This window comes from Durio zibethinus, chromosome 9, assembly GCF_047325235.1.
Source record: "Durio zibethinus cultivar Kanyao isolate XHJ-2024 chromosome 9, ASM4732523v1, whole genome shotgun sequence".
Taxonomy (NCBI): domain Eukaryota; kingdom Viridiplantae; phylum Streptophyta; class Magnoliopsida; order Malvales; family Malvaceae; genus Durio; species Durio zibethinus.
The window spans coordinates 3,065,790-3,085,255 of record NC_143170.1 but is presented as its reverse complement, the minus strand read 5'-3'; the positions used below and the strand labels follow the sequence as shown (position 1 = coordinate 3,085,255).

The 19,466-nt window shown below is 29.5% G+C and overlaps 2 protein-coding genes and 1 pseudogene across 4 annotated transcripts; 2 read left to right on the top strand and 1 right to left on the bottom strand.

Moving 5' to 3' along the window:
• Positions 1–3,426: 3,426 nt before the first annotated feature.
• LOC149516710 (uncharacterized) lies at positions 3,427–4,301 on the top strand. Its single transcript, XM_089765482.1, has 2 exons — positions 3,427–3,560; positions 3,680–4,301. Exons 1-2 carry the CDS (start codon positions 3,552–3,554, stop codon positions 3,995–3,997), a joined length of 327 nt encoding a protein of 108 aa, XP_089621608.1. The 5' UTR covers positions 3,427–3,551; the 3' UTR covers positions 3,998–4,301.
• A 748-nt stretch (positions 4,302–5,049) lies between these two features.
• On the bottom strand, positions 5,050–8,000 carry LOC111306160 (E3 ubiquitin-protein ligase At1g63170-like). Of its 2 annotated transcripts, none has more exons than XM_089765478.1 (5): positions 7,190–8,000; positions 6,658–6,777; positions 6,427–6,559; positions 5,671–5,835; positions 5,050–5,475 (listed from the first exon to the last, which is right to left on the bottom strand). In XM_089765478.1, the coding sequence occupies exons 1-5, from the start codon at positions 7,744–7,746 to the stop codon at positions 5,308–5,310; spliced, it is 1,143 nt and encodes a 380-aa protein (XP_089621604.1). In that variant the 5' UTR covers positions 7,747–8,000; the 3' UTR covers positions 5,050–5,307. The 2 variants fall into 2 exon arrangements, with proteins under 2 accessions (XP_089621604.1, XP_022759805.2); XM_022904070.2 differs by having other exon boundaries at positions 6,658–6,780; positions 7,190–7,932.
• Positions 8,001–9,468: 1,468 nt separating this feature from the next.
• LOC111302419 (replication factor C subunit 4-like) lies at positions 9,469–12,199 on the top strand (annotated as a pseudogene). The gene is made up of 6 exons (XR_016344869.1): positions 9,469–9,519; positions 9,801–9,988; positions 10,235–10,430; positions 11,060–11,188; positions 11,270–11,464; positions 11,556–12,199. The product of XR_016344869.1 is annotated as a replication factor C subunit 4-like (transcript).
• The last annotated feature ends 7,267 nt before the right edge of the window (positions 12,200–19,466 follow it).

The window sequence follows — 19,466 nt, the reverse complement described above, 5'->3', positions numbered from 1 at the left end:
AGGTCTGATGAAATACTAGTGGCCTAAGACAATAAAAGCCTTGAAAATTTGTGGCTGCCCTTTCCTGCAGCTTTCCCAAATCATCATGTTCTATGAGAAGTAAAGTTAAAATTCAACCATTTAGGCTTCTATGCAATGTGAATCTCGTTTGTGGAAAATTTAAACTGTCAACTAGCTGCCTAGCTAGAACCCCCACTGCATCTGACGTCTGGAATTTATTTATTTTTTAGTTTGGTCCCTGCTGCATCGATAAGATACATAATTTTCAGCCGACTTTCTTGACTAAAAACAGCACTTTAAAAAGTTTCCATGAAATTCTGGTTTCTTCTGGTATCTGACAGTAATCCGTGACAATCTGTGCATTAAATTTAAGCGTTGTTCTTGACTTTTTGAGTTGGAGTATAAAACAGTTTCATTAAAGTTAGTCATGGCTGCCAACAATGTGTTGTCATTAACAATGACAAATGGCTTTAAGTCATTATAGTCTTAAGCAAAATTTCTTTAATTGTACAACTTTTTTCTATTTCAAAATTGGTAACGTTGTTGTTTTGGGTGCATTATTTGAATTGGTCACTTAATTATTAGATCTAATAATTTTAAATATAAAATATATAAAATAATATGATTTAAAATTTTGATATAAATTATCATATCTAGTTATCATCTCTTTGAAATATTTTCAAACATATTGCAACTTTAAATTTAAACAGTATAACTCTATTCATCTTTAAATTATGAAATTGACAAACCCATGCTTCTAGAAAGAGATTTTCAGGTTTAGATTTCTTTTTTACTACAATCATTTTATCTTGAAAAGAAAAAAAAAAGTTTTTTTATAGGATATTAAGGGTTGGCATGGTCCATGAATAAAATACAATTGCGTATAGAAAGTGCCTGCCAACAATATCGATTGTATTTCTATGAAGATCAATTTGGTGTTGAAAATTTCTCTCCACCAAATAATTTCACAGTGAAAACCAATGTTAGTGTTCATGACATTTACTTGCGGTCCCCTAAAGGTTGTCCCAAGTCTAAGCACATAATTTATATGTCATGTCAACAATATCCATTGTATTTCTATCCAGATCAATCTTATCATATTCCAAAATTAACTATTATTTGGTGGAAAAGAAAGAAAACTTTTTTTTTTTTAAAGTTTAATTCATGAATTCATTTATAAATTCATTTTTATACATTGATAGTGTGATTTCTTAATTCTATATAAAATTACATGTTGTTCGAGTGATTGGATGACGAAACTATACGTATCATCTTTAATTTTCCTTTTCTTTTATAGTGTTATAAGTTAATCATTTGATGGTAATTGGTTTAACTTTTTTTTTTTTTGGCCTTTTATGTTCTGTTCCAAATTAACATTATTAGCTGTGAAAATTGAAAAACAACAACATCAAATTATTGCACAAGCATTTGTTTCTTAATTTTTTGTCTTTTTTTTATCTGATTTTTTTTTCCTTTTCCTGTTTGATTTATTTACATTCAATGCATCCAAATGTAAAGTTCCATGCATGTTACAGTTGTGACGTCTAAATAAAACTCTCATTAAAAAAATTTTTCCATATAAACTGCTTTTAAAAGGTTAAATGAAGGAGAAAATACAAGGAAAAGAAGCATATTCTTCTATTTTCTTTTGCTTTAGTCTTTATTTATTTAATTGCCTCTTAATTCCTAATTTTTTGTAAAAAAAAAAAATCGTATTTTAGAGATAAAAAATTATTAATACGTTAAAATTTATTTAATATTATGATATGATTATATGAATTAATAATATTTTAGACATTGGATTCCATTATCTAGATATGTATATTTTAATTTAATCTTAATTATAATTGCTGTCAATTCATATTATAAAGAAAGGAGGAAGACTACTTGCAGGAAAAGTGTGAAAAACACATGCAATTGACTGATCCTTTTGCGAATGTGATGGGAAAATGAGCAGAACCTCCTCTCCTTCTCCTTCTTTGTCTGTTTTGACTTAGTAAAGTAGGGGATATTACTTTGTTCATTTCCTGTATCCCTTCAAATACTTTAGCGGCGACCTGTAAAAGTTTATATATGAACATCAGCAAGCCGATAATATATTTAATTAATCCAACATCTAAATGAATAAAATTGAAGAGAAAGTTCTTGATGATGTAGTTATTAATTTGGAAATTTAACAGAAAATGTCGGAAACTAGACACCTGACAGACGTACAGGAGGGAAAGATGACTTGAAAACTTCGCCATAAATTGATTGCCTTTGTCTTTGTGATGGAAAATCCTGGAAACTTAAAAGTTTCATGCGTCGGCATGGCCAGAAAACAAAAGTTTATCTGCCACGTTCACACCATCGTTGTCAGACGAAAAACCCACGCATTCTTATCTGCAGGATTAATGAATAAGACCTTGGAAACGTTATTGGGTTTATTTATTTAATAAAATGAATCGAAATGCTGTGAAAGAAAACTAGAATGCCAAAAGAAAAAAAATGAGAAAAGAATAACATTTCTTTCATAATTATCTCTTCATCGTTATCCTCTTATCGAAGTATATATTATGCTACTTGTTATCATGTCATGTGGCAGTGGAACCGACTCCCGAAGCTCACATGAATATAACAGCAAAGAAAGAGAAATTATTTTTCGTAGGATAGTGGCGTTATGAGTGATTATTGGGATTATTTTAAATTAATAATTTATAATTATTTATTTTAAATTATTAGATATTATATATTTTATTTTAATTTAAAAAATTGAATAATTTATTTTTTTAGTTTTTTTAAAGAGATAATATTAGTTTGAGATTGGATCGATTTAATATAAATATTTATGGATAATATAAATAATATTGTAAATTTTTAAATTTTAATTCAAGAAAAAATTATTTTTTTAATCGATTTGATTTATCTTGATTTAAAATTGTATTTAAATTTAATATATATTTAATATTTAAAATTAAATAAAAAAATTAAATTTAAATCAAATTAAATATTATAATTTCAAATTAATTTTTAATTTTTCGATTTTTTTTCTCTATCCTACTCGTTCGTGCCTCTTCACCAGAAAAGGCATTGAGTTGGAGTGGGGACTTTTGGTTGACTTAGATGATAAATCTAAGCCACAACATCAAAGAAACATTCAGCGTTTAAATTTCTCGGTACCCTCTTTTTAAATCTCACTCTCATTTATTCTACCACGAAGCTACACTCTCAGTCTCTCCTCTCAATTTCCTGCATGCGGCTTCATTAGAAATATCCTTCATTTTGATACTATAAATTCAAACCCCAAACAAGTTCTTCTATCTCATTTCCTTTGGTTTCCTCTCTTTTTCCCATTGAAACACACAAAAAAAAAAAATCCATTATGTTGGATTGCAGTCAACAGAAGTTCACTTTGGAGATGACAGTGGTGTCAGCACAAGGGCTGAAGAACACCTCTTCTCTATTCTCCCACCGTCTCAGGCCCTTCGTCACCATCACCACCTTCCCGCCACACCACCCATGCGACGCTACTGATCATAAGAGGCCCCGCCACATGTTCCAAACGAGGGTTGATGATCAAGGTGGTATCAACCCTACTTGGGGTGACAAGTTTCATGTTCCGATAGATAACATCTTCTTTGCCAATCGATATTCTTGTATATATCTCCAATTATTCACTAAACGACTCATTGCTGGCCAGGCTCAACTGGGTTGGTGCCAGATTCCCGCTGCCGACATAGGGCTCCCGCCGGTGGGCTCGGTCAGGCAACTAAGCTACCGGTTACGAGCTGGAGACGGTACAAGGACTAGGGGGATTGTCAATGTGGCAGTGAAGTTGGAAGTTCCTCAACTAGCAAATAACACGTGTCAAACTGTGATAGGTATACCGGTAAGGATTATGCCACATGTCAGTGAGATAGGCCCTAGTTGTAAGGGGCTAGAGAATGTGACAAGTGGGAAAGTTGTGGGGCCCGAGGTGAAAGAGCCAAACGAATGGTGTGGAGGAACAGGGTTATAGCCGGACTACAATGAGAACGAGTGTAGTGTAATGTATGGACTTTGAAAGTTGTATTATGATTGTGGATAGAAGAATTTCAATTCACTAGTAATTGTTTCTGGAATGATGAAAACAAAATGTGCAATCACAAGGGAAAGGTTGACTTGATTGAGGCTAGGGTTTGGGTTTCCAAAAGTTTATACTCTCTTACATCAAAAAATATACAAGTTTTTCTCCCTATTTTCTCTTTAATATTTATAAACAAGAACCAGTAAAGTTAAATTGGAAAGAAGCATGAAGAGAGCTTTGGCTTGTTGTATATGAAGGAATGGGCAATATATTTTTATTTTCATGAAATTATAAAAATAACTGTTATAATCACTTGGATTTGATTCAAGTGATTGGCCCGTATTTAATTAGATAATAAAAAAATTTTAGATTTGAGTTGCAATTCTCTGATAAAGGAAGGAGCTTGAGCTAATTTTCCTATAAAATCTTTGAAATGTTTTTTTTTTTTTATATATATAAAGATAGTGAAAAGAAAGTAGTCACAAGCAAAGGCAATGTGAAATATGAATCATCATCATCACCCGCCTCCTCCCTCAATCAGTGGGAAGGTGTTTTGCCTTTCTACACTTGAAATGGCGACTTTGCTCACTCATTAATGGCTAATACATGACATTTAGTAATGATTGCTTGCGGTGCTAAACGGTGATGCTTGATTGATTTGATAGGTTCGGTAGCAATCAATATTATTAGGTAAAGGGCTATGAAGGAAATCCCATCAACACGGACAGAAGGAAAATACGCTGGTTCATACTTACAAGGCATCAAAATGATATATCAATAGTTAATAGTTTTATAACTTCATTATATTTTGGGACATTTTACATCTCAAAAAGTATAAAAAAAAATAAATTTATTCAAATCATTATATTTCATCGGAGTACAAAAACTGGTTCTATAATTTAATTTAACATTCAATACATAGTTTAACTGTTTTAGTGATGTTTTGTTGAAGGTTAAGACAAGTATTAATCACCATTAATTCAGTAGTTAATACCTTCAAAATCTTGTTGAGGTAAATTTAGTACTTTTAATACTCATTTTTTTAAAATCCTTAAATGCCCCGGGAAACATTAAAGATATACACAATTCCTCAAAGGCCAGTGCTAAAACAAGCACATCATGACAGTCACCAGTACCATGAAGACAACGTCTAAATCTATCATCACTAGAACAACAACAGAGTAGCCTACGCTGTGCATTAAAATGCTCTCGAGCTGAAATCTTATGCCAGATGTGACCATGAATAATTATTTTCCATTCTTCTACACCTCCTCATGGCTGCTACTCTTTAGAATGTTATACTTGCAGAGAGGACAGGTAGCATTGATGTACAGCCACTTATCTACACAGGCACAGTGAAAATGGTGACCACAAGGAAGTTCTCTTAGCTCAACTCCATCATCATAAGCAGAAAGGCAAATGCAACATTCCTGCAAATTAACCCAAGAATCAAATATCAGTTGGGTCTTGACTTAAGATCTCCTTTAACTCACAGCATGACAAAAGGAATTATCACAAAAGAAAAGAAACAAGCCTGGCTTCACATCATATCATTCCCAGAGAGGCAAATCATAGGAGAAAGGAAATAAAATGCAAAAAAATAAAAAACAAAGAGATCAACTTACTGCATCATCCTGGGAAAGCACATGCTCCATGGGGGAATCGGTACCACATTCAGTCATTATTCCCCCAACATGTCCTTGGACATCAGCCGCAGATTTCTCACCATCGCCAATTTTTTGAAATTTGAATTTTGACAACTGATCAATGTCTTCCTTGGAAGCTCCTTCCTGATTCAACAGGTCATATGAAGCAAGTAAAAAGAAAAGTATATCAAGAGAGAAAAAGTTAAAAATGAAAAAAAAAAAAATGCCAAGTAAATATATCTTAATTTCTAAGAGCCATACAACTGCACAAATTATAAATTTTCTTACAACTGCACAAATTACAAATTTTCTTGCTTAAAAGTTGTTTCAATCTTTCCAGTCAAATGCAGAAAGCAGGGTCATTTCTTTAAAAGTGCTTAAAGCATGGCCATCAGGAAAAATTTAACATCATAACGTGTATCATGCAAAAGTCTAATACTATGTCGTATTGACTTTCTGAAGCAAACCTCTATCAAACTTCCCTTTACTCCACTATGATAAGATAACTATCTAAGTTCAATTAGTTTCATGTAGAAAAAGCTCAAAATTCATGCAAGAACATAAGTAGGCCTTCCAGGTGATTCTAAGTCAACTTCAAAATTTACCGAGCATATTTACCTCCATTAACGATCTCATTACAAAATTAGATATTCATGCACAAAAATCAAGCATCAAATGCACACAAATAATCATGATAATCTATTAATCTTACAAGCAGGGGGATGTGAAAGTTACCTGATCTGCCACAGCATATAGGATTGCAATAATACATGGAAGACAGCAGCAAACAGCAATGCCAATGATGCATGCCAGTGCAACACAGAAAACAACAAAGAACACATCAAAACCAAGAAAAATTATACAAAGCCTGCAGAAAAAATTGCATTAAAAGTGTTAGCATCCAATTACAGGGAAAAACCTTCAAACACTGAAAAAGTTAACTGGAAAAACAACACAAGAACTAACCAATAAAGTTGAGGGGAGCCACGTGCCAATGCTTGGCCACCAACGGATACCCAGTAGAATCCAATGATCCACCAGATGAACGAAAACATTGTATTTGCAGATTCCAGATGCTTGGTAACACTGCTGAAAACATCAATTTCTAATGATTAGCCCCTAAATGAGAGTCTGCAGTAACATATACAACTTGAACAATAATGGGTGAGGTTAAATATATCCAAGATACACTATAAAACATACATATATGCCCAAAGATCATAACAAAATTTTTGAACACGTCACCCAACTAATTCAAATGCATAGAGCAGATTCTCATAACAAATTACAACTTATATGTAGATAATGCATTTGTACAACTTAACCAAGTAACACTGAACTAGTAAATATCGACACTTATCACTACAGAAGTAATATCTTCAATCCAAACCCCTAATTGACAAATAAGAAGTAACATCTCAAGAGTAATCCAAAACTATCATTAACTTTTCAAAACCATCAAATAGAGAGATAAATCTTAATCAACATTAATGTATACCTTCCACCATCCTCTTCCAACTGGGCCAATGTCACGTACTGCTCTGAATCCACCCTTGATCCCGGGCTTAAAACCCCATCCTCCCTTTCACTAAATGGTCTGTACGCCATGCTCTGCCGCCTCCTCCGCCGCCTATACTCCACACAAACGCAAACCATATGCAACAAACATTGCAAAGCGTATCCAATTATCCACAGCCTCAACGGCATATTGGGCATCTCGTCCCTGCTCAAAACCAAAACCCCAACTGCCACAGCCACGAACGCGAAATTCCAGATAATATCGAGGATGACAACGGGCTTCGAATATGCCCAATCGCTCTGGCGCTCCTCGAGCTGCTCGGCGGCAGTTTCTCGAACCAGAATGGACGGCTCACGCATTATTCTTCGGTTGCTGGCTCGGCGCAGGAACCGAGCCGCTTCACTAAGGCTCTGGTGACGTACAGATCGACGCGTGGTAGACTCGTCCCGTGACACGCTGCTTGTTGATGACAGAAACGGCGTCGTGTCGATGATGTCACCGGAGGAGGATCGGTTCGTTGGAGTCGTCGAAGCCATCTTCTAGAATTCTCCAAAAATAAAAAAATCCTAGAATGTTTTTGTTATAAATAAAACAATTGGATTTCAAAGGGCCCTGTAATTTTTTTTATGCCATGGAAAAAAGGATTTAATTCTTTCCTTTTTGGATTTTGGATAGATAGGGTTCTGTGGAATGCTGGTCGTTGGATGGATGGATAGATGAAGATGATGAATTGATGGTGCTGATGAAACGTCACTGATGGAAGCTTTGTCCCCCTTTTTTTTTTTTTTTCTGTTTGGTTGTTATTGATATTATTTTCTAGCTTTTTTACTAATTTAATTTGTATAGTGATTAAATTATTAAGATAATTTCATGATGAGTGATATTAATTTATTATATTTTATACAATATTATAAATTATTTAGTGATTTTAAATTATTGTATCAAGTATTATACAAAAAATTAAATTAAAAAACACAAAATATTCAAAATAATTTTGAAAAAATACAAAAAATTTTATACTTGTTAAATCAACCTCTTATAAAATAATTAAATATTGTTTTATAAAATACTATTAAAGTATTCATTAATTTTGATAAAAACATCTTTTAAATTATTAAATAAATTTATTAGTTTTTTAGTTAATAGACATTTATTTAATTATAACAGAATTCTTTTATAATAAGTAATTTAAAAATGATTTTTTAAAATTCTTTATAGCCAACATTTTGAAATAATGTTAATTCTTTTTTTCTGTTAAGATAAATTTATTAAAAAATAATATTAAAAAATTTTTATTATAATGAAATTTTTTATTTTTAGTGTGAGAATCAGTTCACTCTGAAGACATTGATTTTATTAATTTAATGATTACAATCAAATAAAATAATTTTATTATAAGTATAAATTATTATAATTTTTAAAATAATTTAGCGTTTGGTGCAGTTATTACAGTTACCATAATGGTGAATAGTAACTGTAATTGATGTAACGGATTTTTTATTTATTATGATTACGATTTTGGTAGTAAAGTATTGAGTACTATTGACTAATCACTAATTAAATAAAATGTCCGCTATTTAAATTCAATTATAAATGTGGAAGCCTTTAATAGTTAAGATTCTTGAACTAACTCATTATCAATATTTGGCATTAACTTTTGTGCTGGTCAATGGACCAACTGAATTTGCGCCGGTTAGTAGACACCAAGTTTGTGTTGCTCAAGAAATATGGTCCTATAAGTTGTGTTGGTCAAAAGTTAGATTAAATTGATCAAATCAATAGTCTTGATATTCCGAGTTGGATATGGTCAGCGGATTGAAAGAGTTGGGCAAGGCAAGGGATGAATTTATCGGAACGAATAACATATGGGTCATTTTGAGTAAGGATATTTAAATTTTGATTTTAATTTTAAATAATTTAATTCAAAATTAATTAAATTGATCGAATAAATAAATTTAATTTTGAGTAATATTTGTTCAGTAATAATGATCATAAATTTAAGTAAATCAATGAACTTTTAATATCGAATGAATTAGTAAATCTTAAGATTGAGTAAGACAAAATTTTTGTAAGTGAAGTGGATGTAATGCCCTTGTTCGTAGTCGAGCCAAAGTGAAGTGCATAGAGATCGAAGGTAGATGCGAACTTCGAGTATATGAAATTGTTATTGAGACATGGTTGCGTGCAAAAATCAAGTTTGAGTAATAGTAGAAAAGCATTGTGATTTCATGTGAAATTGAGCTAAGGCAGCAAAGCGTATGGGGTATCTGTGCGCCAAGAAGATGCCGCCACGAGAAATAAATGTGAAAGTTTTTGAGAGTTAAAGATTATTGAACTACCTCATTATCAATATTTGGCATTAACTTATGTATTGTCTGACTTAAAAAAAAAAAATCTATGAAAAAAAAAAAAGCTATGTATTGCCAAGATTTGGCCTCCAATCTTCACTATATATTCAATAAACACTATCTGAAATCATTTTGATTCGTAATAATATTCGAATAATTCAATGTTTATTTGTGGAATTGACTTGAATATCCAAATTCCACACGATGAAATGCATCGGACGACAGGTAGGTGAACTTTTGAGTTTCATGGCATTTTAATTTCTTTAACCTTTGATTTACATGTTGACAAACTCCATTATCACTCTTTTTTTTTTTTTTTTTTGTATAAGGGTATAGATGTTGTGAGGAACAAAATTAAGATGTTTGCTCAAAAGAAAGTGACTTTACCTCCTGGACGGCACAAGATAGTTATCCAGGATGAAGCTGACAGGTAAATGTTAGTGATGGTGTTCCATGAATCTCTAGTTTGATCATGTGGCATGTTCTTCTGATATTTTGGTTTTATCTGCTAAAATTTGAATAATTATGCAACCTTGTGTATTTTTGCTCGGCTAATTCATGCTGGGAGCATCTTCTGTTTTTAGTTTATAGGTGCCGTTTCAACTCACAATTGCACTATTTTTTTGCTTTTGTTTTGGATTGAGTATCTGATGCATATATATTTTATAATGGTTAGCATGACATCTGGTGCACAACAAGCCTTGAGGAGGACAATGGAAATATATTCAAACTATACTCGTTTTGCTCTTGCTTGCAATACATCATAAAAAATCATTGAGCCTATTCAGAGGAGATGTGCCCTCGTCCGATTTTCAAGGTTATCTGATCAAGAGATTCTACGTCATCTCATGTTGGTAGTAGATACAGAAAAGGTACAATAGTTTCCTGCAATACATTTTGTGATCTCCGTGATACTGAAAATATTGGTAGAAAGTGTGAACTCCTGTTTAGGGTAATTTTTTTAATACTTTCTCATTCTTATTATTGTTATTGATGAGACTCTATGAAATGCTAACACTTTTGCATATTGCCAATTTCACTATTTTCGCTTTCAAGGGAGAGCTTCCTTTGCTTATTTTCTTTATTACACTAAACATAGTCATGTTTGGTTCTATTTGTTAGCAAAACATAGGAGTGCAAGGGAGAATCCTATTTATTTGGTCTGAATAATTGTTTAAATTTGCTGGTGAATCACTTAAAAGGTTTATTGTACTGAACTAATGGAAATCTTATCATCATTGATTGTTCGTGAAGTTGATGCAACTGTCCTTTGTTTATTTACTTTATTACTCTAAACATTGTAATGGATGGTTCCATTTGTTAGCCAAAACATAGGAAAGCGAGGGAGAATCCTATCTACTTACTCTGAACAATTGTTTAGATTTGCTGGTTGTTGCCTTAAAACGCTTTATTCTTCTGAACTAGTGGAAATCTTATCATCATTGATTGTTGTTTAAGTTGATTTAAATGCATAATTGACCTCATTTTGCTATCAATGAAGGTTCTGTATGTTCTAGAAGGTCTTGAAGGCATCATCTTCACTGCTGATGGTGATATGAAGCAGGGATTGAACAACTTGCAGGCTACATATGGTGGATTCAGATTTGTCAACCAAGAAAATGTTTTCAAGGTTACAACAGAGAAAAGACTTACACCAATTTGGCATGTTCTACAACTTTGGGGATGCTATAATATGTTGGTTTCTTGTTAGGTTTGTGACCAGCCTCATCCATTGCATGTAAAGAACATGGTCCACAATGTAATTGAAGGGAAATTTGATGATGCTTGTTTGGCTCTGAAGCAACTCTATGATTTGGGCTATTCTCCTACTGATATAATCACAACACTTTTCAGAATAATAAAAAATCATGATATTGCTGATTACTTGACACTTGAGTTCATGAAGTTACATACTATCTTATGCTAGAACTGTATATATTTCATCTTAGCACAAAATCGTCTTTGTCACAATAGTTCTTGTTCCTTGTGAGTTGCAGGAAACTGGGTTAGCACATATGAGAATCTGTGACGGAGCTGGTTCATATCTTCAGTTGTGTGGTCTTCCGGCTAAGTTCGCTCTAGTTCGTGAAACTGTTAAAGCAGCATCAGTTAGGCGGTTGGTAAAATTAGAACCTGCTGCTGCATCTGATGTCTTGATGGCGAGAACCTTTAATTTATAGTGATGTTGCTTTAACATTTAGATTAGATGTATTAGTTTTCATACATAGGACCTTTTGTTCATGGGAGAGCGAAGTTGCTTTTATATGGGAACTTGCTGCCTGAGCTTATCATCATCTAATTTAATTTCTCCATCATGGATTCTGTAAGCAAACCAATCGAAGAAAGCAGGGTGGCATTGCTATGGCCGAAGTCAATGACCTAGGTCAAGACTCTGATCTGATGATGGGCAAGTGGGTTGTGGCTTGTTTGTGAATGAGGCTGAGTGTAAGGGCTCTTGGGCTTTAAGAAATGGACAGTAGAACACGGACCAGGGCAACTCAGCTTGCAACTAGTGCTCGGCTGTCTGGATTTCAGAGGTGAGGCAGAAGTGAGGAGAGTGGGTCCAGTGGGTCCAGTGGGTTTGTACTTGTTAGCAGTTGCTACCTTTTATCGAAGAAGAATTCGTGATATTTTTGAAGAAGCAACCTATCCTTTTATTTATATATTTTTTATTTTTAAAATAAATTATGAACTGATAACTGAAAATAATTTGCAATGCACGTTTTAGGAGGAAATCATATGTACTAATTACCCGAATTTAAGTCCACTCCTTGTCAATTCATCTCAGTTTTGTTTCTATGCAGACAAGCGCATGCAGTAGTCGTTTTATCGATGTAGAACGGCTCTCATCTAATCTTATCTTGTATAAATATATAGAAGTTAAAGCCTTTGATAAAAGGGGAAAATAATCCAATGTGAATAGTTTATATTTTTAATATATGGATGGGTTTAAAAATTATCATATATTCTCTAATAAATGTATTTTATTTATTTAAAACATTTTTATTATTTTTATAGTAACATTTTTATTACTTAAATTATAATTAGTTGGATTAAATTATTACATTTATTACATTTTAAATATCTAATATTTTTACCTTATATGAATAAATTACAATTAATTTGGTCAATAATAAACATATAAAAAAAAACTAAATAAAAAGCTAATTACTCATAAATATGTTTTCATATTTTTTTATTACTTGTGAAAAATTAAATGAAACTTAATGTAGTAAATAAGAAAACAAAAATGAGCTATTTAATGAGTAGACAATAATGGTATAATTAAATTAGGAATTTTTTTATTTTTTTTTTTAAAAAGATAATAAATTAGGCAAGAATTCAAATTTTGTAAGTTTGAAGAGTAAACTGCATTAATTTCATATCTTTTATTACTTATTACATTAAATAACTAATAATAGTAAAATTTTAATAGATTTACGATAATATTTCTTAATAGTAATATAAATACAAATATTCTTTCAAAAAGAATATTAAACAAATCGAATTTAACTATTCTATGTTGCATAAAATAAATATAAAACTTTAACTGTTCAAATAAGTAATATTTCACAATTGATTTTTGAATTGAAAACAATAACAATTTTCTTGATCTTAAAATTTTGAAATTACATAATGTTTTTAAATATTTGATTGAAATCAAAACTTGACTTTCAAACGTTATAAAAAAAAAAAAAGTGAATTTGTTAAGTATAATTATATATTTATTGTACAAATATAAACCTTTCAATATTTTACTCATACATTTTTTTAAAAATTAATAATGTTATATATAATGAATATTACAATCGTTTGTTTATCTATGCGTAACACAGGTTTAAAATTAATTTGTATATAATTTTTGACTAATTATACATACTTTCTTTGAATATATTTATTATTGCCATTCCATTTTATTTCATGACATTTTGATTGATTTTTGTTATCCAAAGTTTACATTTAGGAAAATGCTTCATGATTCTATATTTTTGGCCCTTTTATTTGACCGGTCTTAAAGTGCCAAAAATTTATTATTTTAATTTTAAATATTATATTTATAAAATAAGTTGATTGGTATTCTTTTATAATCTTTGTAGAGTTTTACTCACCTTTATAGCATTTTTTATAACCTTCAAAGTAACTTTTATAGTGTTTTTGATAATTTTGTAATTATTTAATAACCTTTGACATATGTGATATATATAAATTTTGTAAATTATGATAATTTCTGACATAAAATATTATTTAATAAATTTTCTTATAATTAAGATAATTTTTATATAATTTAAATAACTTTTCAAATATTTATTAATATTAAACTATATATACACTTTCTCTAACAAAATTTACAGTCACTTTGAGAATTTTATAATTAGTATAAATAGCACAATTTTAAGAGAATATTTTATCTAGATTTTTTTATTATAATCTTGTAATTAATCAATCACAATAAAAAAAATAAAAAATTATTACTTAAAAATGTGTGTTTCACATAATTTTTATATATATTTAATATTAAATTATAATTAATTAATTATATTACTTACCATAATTATAAATGATATGCACACAAATTATAAATAGGACAAAAAATGTGTCCCTAAATCCTATGTAACAAATCCAATTCATCATTAAGAGAAAGTGTTGTAATAATAATTTTTCTCCACTACACTATTTAACTTTTGATCATAACAATTAAAGATTTTTATAAATAATAAAAAAATTATTTGATATATTATCAGTGCAACTTTTTTATTTATAAACGAGATTAACAAAATCACACATGTCCCACTTTTTAAAAATTAATTTTTAATTTTTAAATATACACCAAAGGGTATGCATCATCTAACAATTTAATGTGAACAAAAAATATGAGTAATGATCGAATTGCATAATTTTTAATTCACACGTAATATGATTCATACAATTCTCGATATATATTTATTATATTGATAAAATATTTATTACAAAATAAAAAAATAAAACCAAATCGGTGAAAGAATCTAATAAAAAGTTGAATGAAATTTAAACCTAGACATAATCTAATGATTCATTGGTATTTTTATGATGTAAAATAATTATTTTATTATTACTTAATAACAAAAAAAGAAATTCTTGGGCATACCTTCAGGATTATTTTTTTACAGAATCAGTGACAGAGGCATCATAGAAAATTTTGCCATATCTTTCCTTAATCAAAACCTTTTTTTTTTTTTTTATCATTGATGTTGAAAAATGTTGGCAAATTTTCCTATGACAATGAAATTTTTCAGAGAAAATTGCACAAATATTTAGTTTATAAAGGAAAAACAAGTGCATGATTCTGTTAAATTTTGTTTAAATTTAGTAATCTTTATTTATTTTTGGCAAATAATTTTAGTTTACACCCATGTTTGGCAATTTCTAATATTGATAAAAGGACTTGTTGACATAGTCAATGTGTATAATTTTTGGATATGAATTTTCAATTCAAATGAGTTAGGTTTAGGGTCGGCATTTTAATACGTTCCTGACGAGTTCTGACCTAGGGTCAAGTTTTTTTTTTTTTGAAATTCGATTTTCGAATCGGATCGGGTTGAGTCGGGTAGGTTATGAAACAATCAAGATCGGGTTTGAGTTTTAGGTAAACCCGACTCGATCCGACCCGATATTTATATAAAAAATTATTTTTTAATTAATTATTTAATTTTTTATTTATATATATTTATATAATGATATTTTTAAATATTTATATTTAAAAAAATAATATTTTATATTTAAAAAATAATATTTTATTAATTTTAGGTCGGATTGAATTGGATATGGTTTATATAGTATCGGATCGATGTCGAGTTCGGATATAAAAAAATAAAAAAAATTTCGAGTAAGATCAGATTCGGATTTAATATCACATAAAGTCGGGTCGAGTTCGGAGTGAGCAAAACCTGCTCCGAACCTGATCCAATGCCAACCCTAATTAGGTTCGATCTTCATTCTCCAGAACTTGTATTTTATAAAACATAAATAAATTAAAACTTTTTTTTTCTAACAATTTCCACTTCTCCATTTACAATATAGAAAAATTTTGTTTACTAAGACTTTTTTTTTTTTTTTTTTTCACACAGCCTCTAGTGATAAAGCTTGTCTTATAGGAGACATCGTTAATTTTTTCTAATAAAATTATGAAAATACCTTTTAGTGTGAATAAAATACTTTTTGAATCAAGTGTATTTTGATATATTTTAGCAGATAAAATTAACGATGAAATCTTTGTGAAAAGAAGCTTTATCTCAGGAGCTATTTGAAAAGAAAAAAAAAAACACAAGAATGTTACGCGAAAAATATCCAAATCACATGTGATGTAAGTGGAATTTATCCTTAAAAATATCAACCAAATTAATGGGTAGTTTCTAAAAATAATTAAATTTCCAATCATCTTCCCACAAAGACAAGTTGCAATATCCATAATTCAAGTAATTCTCCATTAATGTATTAATATAATAATAAAAATATTTTGTTTTATTAATCTTCATAATTTATTTCAGGCTGAATATACATATTCAAATCCCTTTCAATTCCTTTTTTCATGCAACAATGTATCCAAATTTGTATAAACTCCATTGCCCATCTTTGCTAAATGCAATTTGGAAGGAGTGATTGCAGCTTATAGCTTTTGCAATCAATTTTTGGTAGACAAATATAACATGATTTCATGATTAAGTTTTTTTTTTTTTTTTTTGTCGATATGAATATAATAGAAATTCATAACAATAAAAACTATCATTATATAAAATATTACAAAAATTCATTTAAGCAACAATTATAAAAAGTCATTTCAAATTTTATGCTGTTTTACAACTTTTTTTGTCATTATAAATATGACAAAATATTAATAAATTTTTTTGTTGTTATATAAAATATTAAAAATAACTAAAATAAAGACATTGAAAAATCTTTACAAATATAACAAGATTTCACAAATTTTTTTTTGTATCATTATGAATATGGTAAGAATTTGTAAGATAAAAGTTATCATTGAATAAAATATTAAAAAAATCATTGTTTTATATGATTTTGCAACAAAATTTTTTTACAAATACAATAAAATACTAACAAAATTTTTTTATCGTTATATAAAAAAAATAAAAGAATGTACTAAGCAACAATTTTACAAATATAATAAATTTTGCAAAGATATTTTTTGTTGTTGCGAATTGGAGTTACTAAAAGTTTATTTTCTTATAATATCCATCCCTCTTTTTTGCCAAATGCATTTTGGAAGGAGTAACTGTGGCTTATAGCTTTTGCAATCAATTTTTGGTAGACTCTTTCTTCTGATCAGATCCATGAGTTTGCTGTGGAGAAGATGGATCATGTGGAATGATAAACTCTTTCTTTCTTCTGATCAAATCCATGAGTTTGTTGTGGAGAAGATAGATCATTTGGAATGGTGGACTCTTTCTTCTGATCAGATTCATGAGTTAGTTTTGGAGAAGATGGATCATTTAGAATTCGTTTTGTTGCTGCATTCAACAAATGAGAATATAAGATATATGAAGAACAATTACATATTTTTTAAATCGATAAAAAAATTAATTACAAAACCAAATAAACTAATATATTACCTAACACAAAGTTAAACAAAATATAAACTCTCATATATATATATATATATATTATATCGGAGACTATCAAGATTAAATTTTTATTATTGAAATTAAAAATTAAAAATTTTATTAATAAATTACATAACTGTTAGCTTTCATCGATACTTTTATGATACAAAAAGTAACTATATTTATATATTACCACCAATTCCAAATCAGATGTTAGAGTAGGGGAGAGGTCCAACGTCCATGCAATTGTATTCGCACTTGAGATGACACTTGAAGCTGGGTTTCTTAGGGGGTGAGTTACACTTTGCTTACAAACAATCCATCATACAACGATCAAAGTATACAAAATCTGACTTTGCTACTTCAACCATGCTGAGTAACATTAATGCAGAGCAAAAAAACAAACTTCATCAAAGACATTTTCACCATTTTTTCCTGAATCAAAAACCCTTTTTTAGTTTATTGGAAAATTTTCCTATACGAATGAAGTTTTTAAAGGAAAATATTGCCCAAATGATTGGTTTACAAAGGAAAAAAATTAGGGCACGATTATTTTAAATTTTGTTTAAATTTAGAAATTGTCTAAATTATTATGTGATCCATATTTGACAGTTTCTAGTAATTCGTTGACATATTCAATATGTACTATTTAAGATTTTTTTTAAGTATTTATTTATAATATATATAATTATCATTGAATTTAATAATTTTATTAACGAAAATAGCATCCAAGAAAAAATTTTGAGAGTGTCAAAATTTTTTTTTTTTTTAAATTTGGGGTTTTTATGTTAAATATGTAGATTCGCTTGTGAATGACTGAATGTCAGCAAAAATCCATAAAAGGATTTGATTCCTTAAATATATGGTTGAAAAAATAATTTTTAATTATTAAAAATAGACTTATTTGACTGTTAAAAATTTAAAAAAAAGGTAACCATAAAACAATAGATTTAATGATTTCAAGTATAATCTTTTCATTTTTTTTACAAATAGTTTGAATTTCATCGAATTTTCAATGCAATACAATTAAGTGTATCATACCTTTAATTAAATTTAAACGTCAATTTTAATAAAATTAAATTAACATAATTTTTTTATTAAATTTTTTTAAATTATAATTACAATAATTTTTTTCAATCATAATTATAATAAATTTTATTATTATTTTTAATCTTATCATAATTAATTTTATCGTTCATTTAAATAAAATTTTAGTCAACAACAAACCTCATTGACTCAAACTGTATGCCATGATTGTTTATAACGACGTCGTTCCTAGTTTCATCAGTAGAGCCGACGAATAAAAGACCCAAAATATAAACTAATAATGGCATTGTGGAATTAATCTGAGCATGAGAGGTGGGTTTTAAGATTCCTCATCACACTCATGTCTGTTTTGTCTAAACACTAGTGGACACAACGTTTCTAATCGTCAAGGTATTATTTGGTGGCTGAGGGCGACTGAAAGTAAGTCAGGAAGGGCCAGATGGCAGATGCATAGAGAGTTGCTTCAAAGCAACCAATTCAGCCCACCAAATGGCCAACCAAGCCTGCCAACTCACGCTTCACACTCTTTTATGTATTTTTTCGCATTTCCTTTATTCACATTTCACACACGCACACACGGACACCGCGTAAGCTCAGCGTCACGTGTTTTTTTTTTTTTTTCCCTTCGCCTTTGCCATTCAAACCAAATCAGCCAAACGCGTCTTTACGCTTTTTATAAATAATTTCATTAAACGCAGCAGTCATTAAATTTAATAATTTGTATGGTATTGTATCATATAAAATATTATATTTATATAATATTTTATATAAAAATCTTATAAAATATAAAATATAATTTTTTAATTTTATTAAATTTACTTATAATTTTTTTAAAATTTTAAATCATATTATTTTTATATTTTTTATTCACATCATTTTTATATCATATTATTATATTATATTTTAAATTATCATATTTAACTGCCATTCACTTGTTTTCCTCTTCACAAGACGGAGCTACCCTTCAAGGCTTTAATCATCCAACCCTAACAAACCTCCATTGGGTATGAGCTACCTCACTTGTTTTAAAAGCCTGTTTCATTAGGAGATTTCATTGGCATTTCTGCATATGAGATCAACCCTTGACAGGGAATGCTCAACGCATGTGTTAGCTATAAAGTATGCTTAAAGATACTTAACAAAATAATAATTTTATAATATAAAACAAAGTGATTTTATTATTTTACTGGAGTGCGTAATGCATAAAAGAAGGTTTGGTTGATTACGTTAATTGGTTGACTTTAACTATACAAGGAGGGCAGCCAC